This window comes from Eulemur rufifrons, chromosome 4, assembly GCF_041146395.1.
Source record: "Eulemur rufifrons isolate Redbay chromosome 4, OSU_ERuf_1, whole genome shotgun sequence".
In the NCBI taxonomy this organism is placed as follows: domain Eukaryota; kingdom Metazoa; phylum Chordata; class Mammalia; order Primates; family Lemuridae; genus Eulemur; species Eulemur rufifrons.
Window position 1 is genome coordinate 59781201 of NC_090986.1, and position 19548 is coordinate 59800748.

Sequence of the window (19548 nt, forward strand, 5' to 3'; positions counted from 1 at the left end):
TTTCCAAAAGAGACTAAAATGAGGATAAATGCAAATGGGAAACACGGCTTTCAGTAGAGTAGTTTGTGAGAAAGAGAAGTTCATAGGATAAGAGTGGTTTTGTTCTATTCTTCACATTGATCCTTTTGTCTAGTACATCAAAGAAAACTAATAAAATATGTAAAATAATATTGAGCTTAAAAAATTGGTTGGCTTACATTTTGGTAAGTTACCCTGATTATGTAAGAGTAGAAAACAATTGACTATTCTGTGCATAGTACTTAGTATTATAAGAAAAAAGCTTGATTTCCAAGATATCCTATAAACATAAACTTCAACCTAGTTTAGTATGGGATAAGGTGGCTACTGTTGTTGCAAGTAGCACATGACAATATCATTGTTTCTTTTTCAGCAGTATTTGATTAAAATACTCTGCATTTATGAACATCTTGGATCAAAGATATTAATTATCCACACAAATAAGCAATGACTCTAAAAGAATATTTTATTTGCTATAATTTCAACTCTATTATGACTTGTTCCTTTCAAAAACAGCTATGAAATATAAGCTAATAAAAGTTTAGTGTCAACAATTTCAACAATACAAGGGAGAAGAAAAGTTAAAACACATCTTAGTTACATTTTCTTAGCAAAAGATTTAATAAAGAAATGACTTTCCAGTATATAACATTCACCAGTAATGCTTGATGAATTACAGTGTTCAGCTAATTGTTGACATTTATGTTATCCAAATTGTTCTCCCTTTTTACTATCTTACAATCTACAGTTGTCTATCAATTAAAGCCTATGTTAATAAAGGAGATACTCAAAGAAATAATTGTGCTAAATTCTATTCTTTTTTTAATTTTGTGATTTTAAAGTTTTTTAAAAAATTTTTTGTAGAGATAGGGTCTCAATATGTTGCCCAGGCTGGTCTTGAACTCCTGCCCTCAAGTAATCCTCCTGCCTTGGCCTCCCGAAGTGATTACAAGAGTGAGCCACCGTGCCTGGCCTTAAAAGCTTTTTTAAAATTGGAGTTATTAATGTTTCATGGTAACTTAAAATGATTCCAGATGCAATAAAAACAATTAAATTGTGTAAAGACCAAGTTTTTGTCAAAATAAGGAAAGAAAATTGGCTGCTAGAGTACAATCTGTTCTGAAATGTTGTTTGTAAAGGTACATTAAGCTACTATCTTCTAATTTATTGAGGAACAAAAGATCCAAAATAGTGATGTTTACTTTGAGGATGATATTTTAATGAGTTGTATTTTAACTGATTTATGGTTAGCTTTCTTTTAGAAAAACAATAATAGTTAAACATAAGAGTGAAGGAAGAAAAAAGACATTCAAGAGTTTCAAACAGCTGACGAAAAAAATCTTCTCTAACTTTATACTTCATTAAAATAAAAATGGCTATAGGAATACTCCACTCAATAATAAGAGCCAGACATGTGAAAGGAAAGACAAAGGAGGCACTGAACAAATATTTGTTCGGTATTTTAAAAAGTGGGGTGATTATGAAATTAGAATTAAATGATAATTTTTACCAATAAGATATAAATCTAACATCATTGATTGAGCAGTAAATGCTGTCAAAAGATATTTTTTAAGTGAAGAAGAATTCATGGCATCATTAAGAATATCATTTTCACAAGGCTTATTTTAAAATAAGTAATAAAATAAAGGTAAAGAGCACTAATAATAATTAGCATTAATAAAACAGAGAGTAGTACTTAGATATAGGCAAGGCAAACAAGTTTAAGAATCTGTGTTTATAAACCGTCTGGACTCTGCTGAATAGCAGCACACCACCCCCCTACTTCTACCTACAAAAGACAAGTTTATTTTGCCATATTGGGAAAGAAATTTCCTCAGCCCTGAAAACAGAAATAGTCACTGTTAAAAGCAGTGGTACCATACAATAATAATAATAAAAAAAAAAAAAAGACACAAAATAAATTATGATTACTTGCAGTGTTAAAAGCCAGCATCAGACTAAAGTGGTGTCCTTCCAGTTTGGTCAGTCACTTAACCTCTTGAAGCCCAAGGTTACTCATCTCTACACAGGGAATTAACGTAGAACATATGACGGAATATAACAGAGTAAAAAGTAAGGAAGATAAAAGGAGAGTGAGCAAGAGAGAGTATTACTATATAGCACTTCAAATGTTTTGAATACTTTGAGGGAAAAGTCCTTTTATTAAGATAAGCAAAATATTATTTCTGCCAAAGTGACTGAAAAGATTTCAGCACTTAAAATAGTTGCTTTGGAGAACAAACAGTTTATTCAGTAGTCAATCACTCATCACTAATATGCCCGGATGCAAAAATCCTAACAAACTAAGGAAGACATTGCAGATAATATTTATAGAAGGATGTATACTGTGATGCAACACTTTGCTCTTCAGAGCTAGGTTCTTGATGGGAACAGCTGGTAGAAAACAGCCACAGCAAAACAGTCACCTGATGGAAACTAAATATTTCCAAATATGCTTAGTTTGCAAAATCTACTCACCGCTACCATGTCTCCTAGTACTACCTTAATATCTATAAAGAAATTCTTCCAAAAGTCAAAGTCATGCTGATAATCAAGTCTTTTAACAAACTCTGAAAATTCTGTAAGTTGTCCAGTCTTTAGAAATATAAACAAATCTATTAAAACGGTATAGAAAATTGGATCTTTTATCTTTACTCTGAAAACTAGCTTTCCAGCTTGGTAAATTTTAGGGACACAAAACGACAGTTTGTTTGTTTTTTTTTTTTTTTGTAGGAACTTTGTTTTCCCTTTTCCATACAAAAAGGAAAAACAATGCGCAATCCCTTATTTGAATAGAAAAATGTATTTTCTAATCGGTATTTAAAAGGAATAGAAAAATTTAACGAAGATAAAAAAACAAAGTTGAATGAGTATACAAAGATGAATACAGAGATGCAAGCAGGGGGTGAGGCCTATGAATATTGTGTCCACTGGATAAATCTTTATCAGAAAATATAGTACATAGTAATTTATATTTTTAAAAAAACTTTACCAATTGAGTAACAACATAAAAGTGCAATAAAAAGTAAAAATTAGTAAATCAATACTTTTTCATATTAGAACATTTCATCATCTTTTATTCAACAAATATTTATTGAACATCTACTACTACTGCTACTACTGCTTTACACTTAGTCTTAGCCAAAAGGCTGAGAAGCGACAGTGGGTACTGCTTTAGATATTGCCGAAGTATCACTGAACAAAACACGTAAAAATTCCTTCCCTTGATGACATAAAACTCATATTATATTTAAAGGAACTCATCTTACCATGCTAATAATATACCACTCTTAGTACAGTATGAACTTGATTTTGCAGAGATTAAATATCAAAAGATATTTTATCATAGGCAATTCAAAGAAATAAACTTAAAATAAATATTTTTAATCACCAAGACAAATGATAAACTAATCTGCTGTTGTTTATCAGGAGAAGCATGTTCTCCATGAAGTTAGTGAGGCATGCCTCTTTTAGTTAATAACCCAAAATACATTTTCATGTAATACACATTAAGACTTACTTTATAAGTTGCTTTTTGTACATAGCATAATATTATTTGATATACTATAATCCATGAATTATTTTATCCTAATTTCTGATTTTTCATCAACTGGAAAAAATTTCCAATGCTCTGGTTTTAAGTTTACCAGATTTTAATCACACAAGTCAAATAGAAAATAGTATGTAAATAAGTACTATATTTAAAAAACTCTTACCTTAAAAGAAATCTGTGTTTGAGTTTTCTATAATTTACCTATTTTATTAAGCTTTTTTGATAGATTTTCTTAAAGGAAGATACAACAGTATCACAAGAAAAACAATATATTTTGTTTTTAGCAGCAAAAGTTAGAGTTCATTTCAACCTTAGCCTATCTCCCAGTATCATTTTCATGGCATAGGAGAAGAAACAGATACCTCTGAGGAATCAGAGGGCAGAGGACTTTAGCAACCCTCTGAGCACATTTCTTTGTCATCTTATGTTTTATCTTAAAATTTGATGTAAATTTTGAATGCTATTCTCAGTTTGTTTCAATACAAAAACAGTCACCGTTAGGAAAATAGCAGCAAGGAGCTATTGTCCTGAGCCAACACTTTCAGGAAACTGAGTTGAACTGAAGACAGCTGATGCTGCTGTTCTGGTATCTATCACATTATTTCTTGAACCCCAAATTAAATAAATGAGTAGTTATAAATGGCAATCGTTTTTTCACTGCGTTATGAACCATGTCAGGGTAATTACTGTGGAGAGCCTCCAGTATGATGCCAAAAAGGCCGTATGTGCTGCATGTTTTGACTTCTGCTGGTAGGCATTTCAACAACTGTACCTTTTAAAGACATCATGTAGCTTATGCCATCTTGGGACCGAAGAGTTCTCTCATCTCCTGGGCAATCTCTTCTACTTTTTCAAGATAATGAGGAGGATGTGGTTCAATTGTACTATTTTCTCATTTGAGGTTAGGTATTATTGCTATTTATTTAAGGTTAGTCAGAACATCTCTAAAACCACACCAAAAAGAAAAAAGAAGTACTTAATACATAGATGAAAGGTACAAAGAAAAAAAAAGGAAAGAAAAGGCATATTTTAAGAGGCTACTGTTTAGTGCTAAATCAAATACCAACCTTCTCAATGAGGCCTTGCCTGACCACCCTATTTCAAAACATACCCCCTGCCCTGGACCCCCTTTCCTGCTTTATTTTCCCCCGTAACACTTATCACTAGCTGACATACTACATATTTAAATGATCTCATTCTCCCTCTCTTTCAACAGCAACTATAGTAGAAACATGAAGCCTAGGCTTTTGTTCACTGAGGTATCACTCACATTTAGAAAAGTAACCAGCAAAAAGCAGATATTCTGCAATGCTTGTTGAAATGAATGTATTTCAGCTTCATTCACATACCGTAAGGTCACACTGAGTTACTTAAGTATCATGTTTCTTTCTGTGGACCTTTTCTCTTCTCTGGAAAGTTTTCCTTTCTTTTCTTCCCCCCTTCCCTGACAAATTGTTAAGGCCCATCCCTTAAACAGTCAGTTCAAATGTCACCCTCTCTTAGAAGAATCCCTGTATCTATATCCTCCCAACTGAACTAATTGTTCATACAAAGTACTGTACACTTAAGAAACTTGTTAGTTGCTCACATGACTACCTCCCTCACAAGGCATATCATTTATGGACAAGGATATAACATCCTTTTGTATATACCTAGTGTCTGTCATTATGCCTCATACCTCAGGGGCATGTAAATAAATGTTTGCTCAAAGAATGAATGAAGGCATGAGTGTATTAAACAAATATTACATACTTCCAAAGTATAAAACAGATTATTAGGCATAAAGGGTTATAAAATGAATAATTCAGAGAGACTCTGCTCTCAGGAAGCTCACATGACAGGCAGGGAGACATATACAAGACGATCAAATATAATTCACATCAGAAGGTGATAAGGGCTATAATGGATATCAAAACAAAGTTCAGTGGGGACTCAGAGGAGAAGGCAATTAATCCTGATGGGAAGAGAACAAGGTCCTGACGATTGAATTTGATTTTAACTGGCAGGGATGGGTGCAAGTGCTTCCAGGAAGAGGAACAAACATGTAGAAGTCGGGAGATACAAGAGAAGTTTAAGGGCACGCCTAGTTATCCAGCACGTCTAGATTGTAGTTGCATGGATGGAAGTAGAGCTAGAAAAGTCAGCTAAGTTGAGAACGTACAGAGTCTGAATTTCATTTCATGAAAAATATGAAGCCATCAAAAAACCAATCATGTATGCATTTTAGAGAGAGGACTCTCTAAGTGGACATCTCAAAGATGGATGGGAAGGAAGAGACAATGCATTTATTCAGTTGTTTAACAAATGTCTATCGAACATCTGCCATACCCCAGACATGCTGAAAGCAGGCAGTTCAAAGACATATCCCTGCCCTCAGGAAGAGCTCACTATCCAGAAAGGGAGACAAAGATGGAAACACGTAATTGTGATAACAAATGACAAGTACCATAGCAGAGCCTATTCTAGGTCAGTGGCTCTCAACCATCAATAAAAGTTTCTGAGAAGACACATTCTAAAACTTACAAAAATAGAAACAAAATATAATGAATCAGAGCTGGAAAATAGTATCTTTAAAAAAACTCTTAGATTTTATTTGTTAATAATACAAAAAACTTTTTGTTCTCATTAAAAATTAAAGGACTTTTTGAGGAGACCAATGTGATTCATACACTTTATTACTTGTGTGATTTAAAAGTCTAGTCCTAAATTCAGTTTATTTCACTATTTTGTTATAATGGCTAGCATAGCTTAAAAAGAGCTCAACAAAGACATGTAGATTCAAATGGAAGAAGTACAATATTGACTGTGCTCTCTATAGCTCAACATGCATTTGTCAATCTCATTTATCAAACATAGGAAGTCTTTTTTTGCAACCCACTTTTTTTTTTTTTGAGAGAGTCTCGCTCTGTTGCCCGGGCTACAGTGAGTGCCGTGGAGTCAGCCTAGCTCACAGCAACCTCAAACTCCTGGGCTCAAGCGATCCTACTGCTTCAGCCTCCCCAGTAGCTGGGACCACTGGCATGTGCCACCATGCCTGGCCAATTTTATATATATATTTTTTTAGTTGTCCAGCTAATTTCTCTGTATTTTTTTTTTTTTTTTTTTTTTTTTAGTAGAGACGGGGTCTCACTCTTGCTCAGGCTGGTCTCGAATTCCTGAGCTCAAATGATCCACCCGCCTCGGCCTCCCAGAGTGCTAGGATTACAGGCATGAGCCACCGTGCCCAGCCTTGCAACCCACTTTAAAAGAAAGGAAACAACATCTGCTTGTGGAGGAGAAGGAGAAAGAAAGGTCTAAGAAGTTTTCCTAGAGAAAATGAATTTGCATTTTGAAGAAAAAGTATGAGTTTTCCAAGTAGACTTGACAGGAAATTGCAGGCAGCAAGGGCCACATGTGCCAAGCTATGGAGCCATGGATATGTACGTGATACTTGGGAACCACAGGCAGTTCATGAGGCTTAAGCATACGTGGGAGAGAAAGGGTGGAAGACAGACATGTGAAAAAGATGGTGCTCAAATGACAGAGTGTGGACTTGACGCTGTTGGCAATGGGAGTCATTAAAGGGTTCTGAGCAGGAGAGTAAGTAATCAGTGTTATTGGCTGGAACAATGTGAGGCATAAAGAGGAGAGATTAGAGGTTGGCTTTTTAACCAGAAGGCTACTGCTAGGGCTAAATCCAGGCAACAAAAGATGAGGAATGGATTAGCTCCCACTACTACCAGAATGATGACACAGATAGCTATTCACCAGGGAAAGACTGCAGCTAGGCTTGGTACCTTTAGCTGTTGGCTGAAGTCCTGTTCCAAACTGTCACTTGCCCAAATTCTCACAACCCTCTAGTCACTGTAATCTGAAGGGCTGGCTGTTACTTCTCTTACTCCATCCTACCTTGGATCAATTCATCTGCTGGGCCTCCAGAATACACAAAGTTGCTGAAACGCCCAGAATGTCTTACTGCAAATCACACCACAATTATGAAAATAGTCATTGTTGCTAAACTTATCAATATGTTAGAGTTCTACTCCTCAAGTAGTCTCTCATTTACTTCCTATAACATTATCCTTTAAAGTTTTTAATATTCTTTTCATTTTAGCATTGATATTTCTAGTTTATTAAATTATTTGTTCATTGCACATCTCACCACTACAAAGAAAGCTTCATGATAGCAGTGACCTTGTCTGTTCTGTTCATTGTTGTATTCTCAAGGTCTAGAACAGTACTAGGGACACAACAGGAGCTCAGTAAAGGTCTGTTGCAATAGTTCTCCTTTGCCACCAAATGAGCCTGCCTCCTAGCTGCTGCAGTATTGACTTTTGAAAGCTCACAGCTAAACCTTTTCCTAGAGAATTTCCCTCTTCCAGGGGGAGCTACCTCACCCAGAAATGCTTGGGGGGGGGTGGTTATAAGTTCCTCCTTCCCTCCTTCCCAGTGGGAAGTCCTTAATCAATGACTTACCGATACCGGGGCAAAAAAGACTGGCCCTCTTTCTTCCAGGCCCTCTTTCTTACTGAGTAGTACTTATCCGCATTCCAGAACTCCCTGTGAAGAGGCTGAGATCAAACTTCAGCGAAAATCACCTCTTTTTGCTGGCCTAATCCTGACTGCGTCACTTCTGAAAGCTCTCCCTCTAAAATCATTTCCACAAACATTGCCATCTCTGGCTCTGCTTCTAGGGAACCTGACCCAAGGTATCTGTTGACTTTGAACGAATGAATGAATCAATGAATGAATGAAGACAATGTAGAAACAATCCTTAGATTTTCTAGCAATGCTCCTAATTCTTCCTGCAACAAACACTATAAACACATCTCAATTAACAGAAATTACAGGGCTGTGAACTGAGCAATCTCATTAATATACAAATCTATTTGCTAATTTAAATACCACGTGTCATCCCCTTCTGCTCATTTTGTCACTGTCGTCATCATGTGAAGAGTTTGACTACATCAGTATGTCTCATAAGGAATGGCACTTCATAAAGCTCAACAAAAACATGTAAAATCTAACTGAATAAAAAGATAGTTGGGAGATACGTGCCACTGGCAGAAACCTCTGTGTGCTTACCTAAGGACACCGTCAGAAACCTGCAGCTGGTGCAGACTGGGAAGGCTCAGAGAGAGGAGAGCAGGTTGAAGTGGCTGGGACATGATGTAAAGCATGTTAATTAGGATATTCTGCGATTGGAACAATTCTAATACTGAGTTTATTCTGATTATAAAGATAAACTTTTTTTAATCCCTCCCCCATCAGATTATCAGACTTTATAATGTAAACCAATGTAAAATAATAATTTTTTAAACAAAAATTTGCTTTACAAGGAAAAAAGGACAGGAAGGTTATAAACTAAACTTGTAATGGAGATTGACTTGAGGCAGGGAGATGAGACTGGAGGTAGTGGTTAAAGGGGACCTCTCAGCTATAATTACAGTGTTTTAGTTCTGCAAAAAGAAGAGTAGAATCAAATTTGGAAAAACATGAACAGTTGCTAAATCTGGGTGATAAATCTGTGTCATATATTTTTGTTTACGTTTTTTGGATTTTTAAAGTTTTTCTCAAACTAAAAAAATACATAACACTTGAAAGGAATGTAGCTGTTCTCTAGTGGCAAGGGATACAACAAAACTAAAAAAAAATAATGCACACTACATCAGTGGTTCTCAAGCTTCTTAAGCTTGTGATTTAGAAAATAAAAACGAAGAAGCCCATAAAATCCTCATTGTTTCCAGTTTTCTTTTCCGAAACAGCCTAGAGCATGCCACTTGCTGGCATCTCCAGTTTCAGGAGTCAGTCTGTAGCTCTGAGTCACCAACCTCTATAACCCACAAATCAGAAGCTAGGATAATGCAACTATTCCGTGGGTGCACCGAGAGAAAGTATATTACTGAAGTAGTGTCAGCCTGGGAGGAACATCACATACAAGACCACAGGAATTAATTTGGTTACCGTTTTTATGAATCACCCAGTGTCAGAACAGAAAACAGGGCTATTAAATTTCCTGATGACGTACCTCATAGGTGTGATTAAGGGTCAAAGTTAGTTTAATAATCTGGAGAAATGGTCAAGGAAACAGAAAATGAGATTTAATAAGGATATTAGTATTGACAAAAATGGGAAAATACAGAAAAACTGGCCAAAAGCTAATAATGCAGAAAAAGACTTTGGGATCAAGCTGAGCAAGGATTAGGAACATAATGCTAGAATTTTAAAAAATCAAGCTATTAGACACGGAGTGAAGTATAGAATGTAAGAATTGGTTGACCAACAGTCCCACCACATGGATAATACTTTAGTGAGGTACTCACTGAAGTACTATCCTCACCAAAATACCATTTGATTCAGCACAACAAAGTCCAGTGGCAGCACAGTGCAGTGGTTAGACCACAGGGCTGAAGGCAGAATGTATGAAGCCAGCTGTGTGACTTCAGCCAAGTTGTTTAACCTCTCTGTGCCTCAGTGGCCTCACCTCAAAACAGAGATAGTAATGGTACTGATCTCATAGAGTTGTAGGGAACAGTAACAAGTTACAGTTTGAAAACAGCTTAGAACAGTGCCTGGCACACAGTAGCTGCTGTGTAAATGTTTATTAAATAAACAAAAATAATACAGGACTTTAAATGGTTTGGAGATTATCCAGAGGAATCAAGAATCATTACAAACCTAAAGATCTACATGGAAAAGCTAGAGGCACCGGCATAATTCATTTTGCAAAAAAATAAAAAAATAAAAAAATAAAAAAGAGGCAGTAGAAGGCATTCTTACTGGGAAAACTACTGTCCAACTGCTGACAAAAATGTTCCTAAAACAGCTTTTTCAAATTCACAATGGGGAAGACGAGACAGAGGAGCACCACGGACGTTCTGTGCAGCAGCTGACATTTGACATGTCTCTGGTTCTCTATTGCTCTCATCAATGCTAAGAATGTTGTGATGACTTAATAATAATTTTTTCCATAAGACTTCAGAAAACCTTTTACTTTTTCTATTTTCTGCCAGTACTTCTATCTGCCCTCTGGGACTTTGTGAATTTCAAAATTGATACTGTCACATTCAGTTTTCTTCAGCCTGAGGAAAGCCTCATATTTTGAATTAGGCTGTGCTTTGTAAAGCATGTCATCATTCACTCTAGGATATTTGATTTTAAGAGGGCCAATAGTAGAGTTTTTACTGAATTTGCTAAATGCCAATACATTTGGTTTCACAAAGAAAAAAATATATAAAAATATGAGAGAGGAAAAGCAAGTGTTTTTAAAATAACCATCCACATTGCTATATTTTAACTACCTCGGCTGGTTAAAGCACTTAACACAGTCAAAGTTCTCATATATATGGACCTTACTCAATTTGAAAGCAAGCATCAGTGCCTCTAGGAAGGGGTGGCTGATCATAGAGGAGCTTGAGCTAGAAGGTCCAGATGAAATTAGCAAACATCAAGTCATTTCTACAAATACTTATTGGGCATCCACTGTGTATTGAGAACCACATGAACTACCTGCCTTATGATCGGTGGACCATACATAAGAGAGTTACTCTCAACTTCTCTTTTCTCTTCACGTTCCACATAGTTATCAAGGATTCTAAAATTAGCCTTTAAACCTATTTCAACATGTCCCTTCTTTCCATTCTCATTGCCAATATGCTTGTTCAATCTCAACAACTTTATCTGGATTATCACTAATCACTCCCTAGTGTTTTCTGTGATTCAAGTCATACCCCTCTTCAAGGCTCCCACACACCTGTACATGCCTTTTTCATAGGTTATATACAATAACTGTGTTATAAATGTTGGTATAGTTTTACTGCTGATAACCAAGGTCCTTTAGGTCAAGATCAATGTCATAATCTACATGTCATCCAGTGCCTAAAACAGCCACTGGCAAACAAAAAGAGTTTAATAACTATATACTAGATGAATGAATTAACACATAATGAATAAACCAGACTCCTGCCCTCAAAAGTTCCCTATTTAGTTCGAGAGGCATGACTGGAGAAAGGAGAGGAGATGGAAATAAGATATAGAAATTACAATAACACAAATCAAAGTTAGATAAGAAAGTAGGGTATGTGGCAAGAAACTAATTACTTATTAGTTTGCCTAAATGTTTAGGTGTCCAAAAGTGCCAGACACTGGAGTGAGTTCATTGTACATATTCTCTCATTTAATCTTCGTAACCATGAAAGGTACTAATATTGTTATTTCAGTTTGATAGGTAAGGAAATGAAGACCCCCAAGGAGTTCAGGGCCACACAATAGTGATGACAAGTGTTTGATCTCTAAAATCCATCTCTTTCTATCACAATGGTACAAGTTCAGTCTCATGGAGTTTCAAAGGAGGGAACAGTTATACACAGAGTGAAAAATCAGGAAAGGTTCCACATAGAAGTAACAATGGACCGAACCTTGAACGACTGGGGGAAAATGGGGTGCACTTTAGATGGAGGAATAAAGACACACATGGATACAAGTCCAAAACTGTGAGTACTAGAACACTGAATGATCCAGTCTGGACTAAGCAGAGCATACATGAAGAAAATCCCACTGAAAGAGAAAGAGGAGACCTGGGAACTCTATATTTATAATGGGTAACCAAGAGCATAGGTCATGCTAATGACTGAACCTCTGCTGTCATCCCCATACATGAAGGATAGCAAATGGAAAAAAAAAACAAAAAAAACAAATCTGGCAACATAAGTATTTCAGAACCCTAAGACAATTCTGATTTTATACAGACATGTAGTTTTATCCAAGGACAAAATATAGCTACAAAAGTTAACATACTCAAGTGTCCTCTTTAATGTCAAATTAATATAACATTGTAGAAAAGCAAGCAAATGAATGCACTTCACAAATGTGAGCCATATATTCTCTTTGGTTTGAAATGTATAACATCAAAGTAATTATATCCATTATATCCATTAATCTTTTAAATTACCTAAGTTCATACCTTTAAGACAACATATTGATATACATTGCTCAGCTTGTTTTATGAAATCTGATAATCAAAACATAAGATGGCTATACTTAAAAGTACACTAGTTGTATGTTTTATTCAAGTATGTTTGGTGACAGTTTTACTTATCAAGATTATGTTTTGAATGCCTCTTGTAACTAATTCTGTTCAAATGATATCCATAAACTAAATTGAGTGTGACTGATTATTTAGATAGTAACATCACAAATCCATTAAAAGGAATCTAAAATAAACAAAGTAAAGATCTTAAGTGGCTCATCCATAGATCAGAGATGTCCTAAACATTTTTCAGACTGCTATTTTTAGGTCCTTAAAACATATGTTTCTCTTAAAGCTACTTTATGAGCTTAAACTTTATGGCAAATGTAGCCCTAATGCTGTATTTAATAAAGGAAAAATTCACTGCATTGAAATTAGTGGGACTGTCAGTCTCATCAGTGTCAATTCTTTAATATTGTATATTTTAAACAGAAATGGAGACTTTTTACTTCCAATTTTATATAATAAGTATCTAATATTGTCAAATAGAAATAGGGCCTCTATTAAAATGGATATAATTTTATTTATAATATTAATCAATATAGCAATGGGTACTATACAAATATAAATATTTGGCTTTGAAATTTTTATTATATTTTGAATTCAGAAAATTTTTTCATAGATAACATACCTACATTTTTATATAGCAAACGTCAGAATTACCACAGAATATACATTAGCAGCACAAAACTCTTTACCATTTATGAATCATTTGTTGTTTTGTGACAAAAGGTTGGTTTTAAAGACATTTTAGGCAGGAAGTAAGGAATGGTATCTCTAAACCTCTAAACTTTTAAAAGCACCTTGAATACCATCTTCTTCTTCTTAGTCAAAAATATTTGAATGTAGAGCCAAAAGAGATATTAATGACCCTGTCTGTTCTCCTTACTCAGAGATGAAAGAACTGAGACCCAAAGACAGACTCAAACATAGCCTCAAACGCATATATATCATAAACTAAATGATTGAAAAGTAATGATTTAAGCATTCACATCAAAAGTTTAAAAGATAGCACATGAAATCCAAAGAAATCAAAAGAAAGGGTATAATAAAAATAAAACCAGAAATTATTGAAATAGAAAAGAAACATAAAAGGGAGTTTCAACAATGCCAAAAGTTGGTTCTTTGAACAGACCAATAGTATTGTCAACCCACTGGCAGAGCTGATTGAGAAGACAAATGGCCAATATCAGGAATAAAAATGGGGATACTATTACTGAGCCTACAGACATTAAAATGTCATAAGATGATATTCTAACCAATTTTACACCAATAATTAGAAGGAGTAAGTCCTAGAAAAACAACATTTATCAAAACTTCTCATAGCTAATAAAGTTAATAAATCCATAAGTAAAAGGCCTATTTGTAATGATTATGGTGGTACCATACACCCAAGATTACTAAATACCTGTTATATTTCTTTGCCTCTTTTTTTTCCTGATTGTGTTAACCATAAAGTAAAATCAGAATTGACTGAGGCAGTTCAGCCTAATATATCTTTCTGAAAAAATACTTTGTTGTTCAAAATAAAGGAATGGAGAAACTGCTGCTATAATACAAAGGGACTCTCAACTTCATTCTTTCTCAGTCATTTTTATCACTGTTCCCCTGTAGATAATATGTCGTTTTTCTCTGGCAGTTTTAAAGATTTTCTCTTCATTTTCAGCAATTTGATTATGATGTGCTGTGTTGTGGTTTTCTGTTCACCCTGCTTGAGGTTCATTGAGCTTCTTAGATTGGTAACTTTATGTTTTTCATGAAATTTGAAACTTTTCCCACTATTATCTCTTCAAATATTGGTTTGTCCCTTTTTTCCTCCTCTCTTTCGAGACTACATTGCTTGTATGTCAAACTGCTTTTTTAGGGTTGTCATTTCTCTACTAAGAATTCTTAATTAGCCCCTCATTTTGTTCATTATTTCCTCTTTGAATGCTTGAATATATTTATGGCAACTTTTTTAGTACTTGCCTGCTATTTTTATCATCTGTCATTTTTGTGTCTATTTTTATTGACCAATTTTCCTGTTTCTTTTTATGTCTAGTAATTTTCTATTGAATGCTTGACATTATGAATTCTATGTTGTTGAATGTTTGGATTTTGCAGTCTTCCTTAGTTGAGTGTTAAGTTTTGTTCAGGTACACAGCAATTTACTTTTGAATCACCTTGATCTTCTCAAGGCATTCCTCCCCGACTCCCCAAACATCCACTCCTTTTTATTTGTAAAGCCATTCTGTATGAGAAAGATCTTCCAAAACAATGTTATATAGCAAGCATCCTTCTTGTTCAAGGCTTATTTTTAAACTCTGTAAGGGCAGGTATAGAGCAGCTGTTATTTTAGGAATAGTCCTACTTCTAAAGTGTAGACTTTAGAGGGTATCTTCTAAATACCAGGGGTGTTTAACGAAGGTTCTTAACCATGTAGGAACTCTGGTGGTTGTTCAGCTCACAGATCCCTGGTAGCTTTTCTTTTTCCAGTGTTTGTAAATTCTGTCCAGTTTTTATAGTTCTTTACTGCGGTAGGGCTAATCTGGTACCATTATTCTGTCACAGTCAGGGGTATAAATCCCAAAAGGGAGTTTTTGACCATATCTCAGCTTTCCTTTGATCTTTTTCTCTTTCTCTTTTTTTTTTTTTTTTTTTTTGAGACAGAGTCTCACTCTGTTGCCCAGGCTAGAGTGAGTGCCGTGGCGTCAGCCTAGCTCACAGCAACCTCAAACTCCTGAACTCAAGCGATCCTCCTGTCTCAGCCTCCCTAGTAGCTGGGACTACAGGCATGCGCCACCATGCCCGGCTAATTTTTTTTTTATATATATATATTTTTAGCTGTCCATATAATTTCTTTCTATTTTTAGTAGAGATGGGGTCTCGCTCTTGCTCAGGCTGGTCTCGAACTCCTGAGCTCAAACGATCCGCCCACCTCGGCCTCCCAGAGTGCTAGGATTACAGGCGTGAGCCACCACGCCCGGCCTCTCTTTCTCTTTTGACCTACGAACTCTACCTTCCATTCTTCTATAATTCTCTCTCAAGAACTAATAATCATTTAGTGAAAGGACCCAAGTCAGAAACTATTTCTTGCAACTCAATTCAATGTTCTTTCAACTACACAATATTTTTTTATCTCCTGGTTTTAAAACAATAACAATCTAAGCTAGTTTAAGTTGCTCATTGCTGGATATATTTCTTGACTTAAATCTCTGTCTCTCTTTCTCTTTTGTTTTTGGTGGATCTGTTGCTTATGCTAATATTTTATTATTTAAAAATTGGAACAGTTTCACTGATAAGCTAAAAACAATCCATGTTGAGAACATCTATTTGATTAAAAGCTATTGCTGAACCAGCATTCTGACCACACAAAACTAAATAATGTACAAAGTGTTTTAAGGAAAGCAAGTAGACAACTAATAACATACTTCTTCCATATTTCTGGGTTCCTCATCTCACACCTGAGATTCATATAGTTTGTTTCTCCTTGCAAGCTATTGTTAGAAAATGGGCTTAGTTTCTACATGTTTTTCTTTTAACTTAAGAGCCTTTATGTTGATGAGATCTGCTCCTAGAATGTAACGTTCGTCACTCTCTGTCTACAAAATATTAATTCATGTTTATAAAGCATTAGTCACTTTAAAAATAAATTTTGCTTCATTTTATAACCTTTTAAGGAGAGAAGGGATAAAAGAAGGAAGAACAGAAATGAAACTGGTTTATAAAATGAGCCTTTAAGAAAATATTTTTAAATTGTACTAGGAGAAAAAGAAATGATTAAAGCAAATTCTAAGAGATTGTGGGTCTAATACTCTTACCTATGCAGTTGGATATATTCTCGGGGTCTGTTGAGCAGGTGAAGGAATCTGTCAACAATCTTGTTTTTTCCTACACCCTGTAATTACACAGACAAATAAAAAGAGGCTTTTGTTTGGAGGTAAGTTTAAGCCAAACCAGAAGAATTTTCCCATTTCTCAAAGTCATACTATTTTAGTTTATTGTCCATGAAAACCAAACTGGCAAACATATACAGTGTATCTCCTATGACACAAAGGTTTTTGAAAAATTGTACCTCTAAACATACTACTTCTAAGTTATTCTTATTTAAAAGGAAATCCATAAATTAGCCTCCTACATTTTGATTTTTTTGTTCTATAATTTTACACTAAAGTCTAGGCATTATAGCTGAAGATTGTTTCAGATTCGAAGAATGCCATCAAATATGATCAAGTGAGTATAAAACAATGATTTTTCTAATCATGTCCTCAGAGGTATGATTTTCAGTTACTAGAAAATAAATATAATACTGCACTTTTTCTGCTGTAATAAAACATTCATTTCTTCTCCTTTTATCCCACTTTCCAGTCCTTTAAAACCCTGGAAACCTAAAATTATAACCAAGGTATATTAATAAAACTCAAGTATGTGTGCTCTTCCTAGAAAAGCCCTCATTTCCTTACCACTTACTGATACTGAGAGTTGCTACCCTTTATGTAGAAGACAGACTGTTAAAAATGGAATCCACCCCCAAGCTATTTCCCTATATTAAAGATTTCACTTAGAGGTGGAATATAATTAATGGGGTGTAAATCTTTTAACAAGTAGAAGAGTAGGAGTGTGAGAAGTGTGAGAAGAGTAGCAGTGGTTAAAAAGCTGAGTTCTATATCACATGTGACAGCAAAAATAACTGTTATTGATTTCTTACACAAGTTGAGCAACCCTAATCTGAAAATCAGAAACCTAAAATGCTCCAAATTCTGAATCTTTCTGAGTGCTGACATGATGCTCAAAGGTCATGCTAAATGGAAATGCTCAGATTAGGGATGCTCAACTGGTATGTATATCCAAATATTCCAAAATCTGAAAATATCTGAAATTCAAAACACTTGTGGTCCCAAGCATTTTGGATCAGGGAAACTCAACCTGGACTGTGCCAGGCTCTATGCTAAGTACATTCATGTGTTATTTCATTTAATCATCACAACAGTCCCATCAGGTAGGTGCTGTGATTATTCTAACCTCACAAATCAATACTCCAATGCTCAGAGAAGTTAAGCAATGTGTACACAATCACACAGCTAGTGGAACCAGGACTCAAATTCAGGTCTGTGTGATTCTGATGCTCACGCTGTTGGCCCCTGCATTATACGTTTCTTTCAGTTTGAAATTGATTTTGGTAATCTGGGCCTTAAATTATCTCTTTCACCACTTCTAGGATTCATCCTAAAGAAATAATTAGGCAGATTAGGGCAGTGCATAGAGCACAACAGCAATAGCAGAAGCCCAGTTAAGCAGACATTACTGATATTTTTTACTACATGCTCAAATATCTCGTAAAGAAAAGCATTCTACAAGCACCAAGGATAAAAATTCAAATCAAGTGAATGTCTACTTATTGAGTGCCACGGAGGGCAGGGACTATAGCCATTTTGTTTATCACTATATTCCACAGAGCCCAGCACAGTGTCTGACACAAAGAATGCATTCAATCAACATTTGTCAAATGAATGAATGAATACAGGGAGTTTGGGAAGTACTGGAAAAGGGATGCAACTTTTGGTAAAATACAAACAGTGTCCACATTAATAAAGATGCTGAATAATGGAATCTGTGATGAGTTATGGAATTATAAAAGCTGGGCAAGTTTTACAAATGATCCAACTTATTTCACCTAGAAAATTCTGATTCAAGGTTGTTAGATCTCAATGTCAAATAGACAAATTCACTAGTAAGAACAATGGATCATTTCATCCTTTAGGAATCTTTTCAGTATCCCACTGGATTTCACCCAAAATGGTTATAAGCCTCACTAGATGCACAAAGAAGGAAAATTACATTTGCACATTTGTATGTAAATTAGAACAGGTACATAAGCTTTAAATGCTGCAATAAACATAAAATTTTAAATAAATTCAGATGAGTTAAAATATGTGTTAATCTTTCAGCTCTGTTAAATTCAGTGTTCCTAGAGAAAAGCAAACATCATAAATGCATCATAATGTTGGAAATACAAAGGATTTCCTGAAAGAAATAAGCCATGAAAAGCTATAATCAGGGAGTTCCTCCCCCCCCCCCGTCCACCTCTACAGTTATTGAATCAGCTGTGCCTTTTCAAATTCTTCCTGAGGAGTGCACTGTTTAGGAGTGATGGGGCTGCTTACAAGTCCCATAAACGTAGAATGAGAAGTGGAGTCCCAGCAGCCACTAAGGAGCTCTTTTACTGTATCTCTTTAAATGTCAGAGTCTCCAAAAAGCCAACCTCAGCTGTCTTCTTGCTCCATATACTCTCTCTGGGAAATCTCACCCACTCCCATGACCTCAGTGATCACATACGGCTCTCACTTCTTTCTTAAGCTCCATTTAATATCCCCATCCCTAACTGTCGACTGAATTTCTGTACCAGATGTTCACACTGAACTCATTATGCTTCCACCCAAACCTACTCTTCTTTCTTTTTAACCCAAATAACAGTATTGCCATGTACCCAGCTGGTCAGCGAAAGAATCTTAGAATATTTTTGACTCCTCCATTTTTTTCCCTGACGTCATTCATAATGTCACTAGGATCTTTGCAGTCCCTACCTGCAAAACTTTCAGTGTTTTTCCTTTCCTCCCATTGCTTGATTTTCCTTCTCTCCTCTCTTTCTCTTCCTTCCTTTACTCCCTTCCTTCCCCACTTCCTTGTCTAATTCATCAACTATTTGAATACATAATGTTACCGCACTGTACTAGCTGAACTGGATACAATGGTAAATAAAAACCTACAGTCCCTGGCCACAGTCACGGCTTAGAGTTTAGTGTGGAACACAGACAGTTAAGCAAATATTAATATGATAGATACAGTGTTATCATATGGGGCTCCAAGATGCTTGAAGATTCAACCTAAGGGCTCAGAAAGGCCCATCCCAGAGTTATGTTTAAATTGAGATGTCAAGGAATTAAAGAGGTACAGGAAAAGAAGAGAAAGGGGAGTGTGCCAGGTACACAGA

The 19548-nt window shown here is 35.4% G+C and overlaps 1 protein-coding gene across 1 annotated transcript in view; it reads right to left on the reverse strand.

Annotated features, from left to right (window-relative positions):
* Positions 1 to 19548, reverse strand: part of VWA8 (von Willebrand factor A domain containing 8) — a 316757-nt gene that overhangs the window by 156336 nt on the left and 140873 nt on the right. Inside the window, exon 21 of the mRNA XM_069467672.1 lies at positions 16379 to 16455. Coding sequence (XP_069323773.1) covers positions 16379 to 16455 — 77 coding nt within the window. The remainder of the gene's footprint in view (positions 1 to 16378; positions 16456 to 19548) is intronic.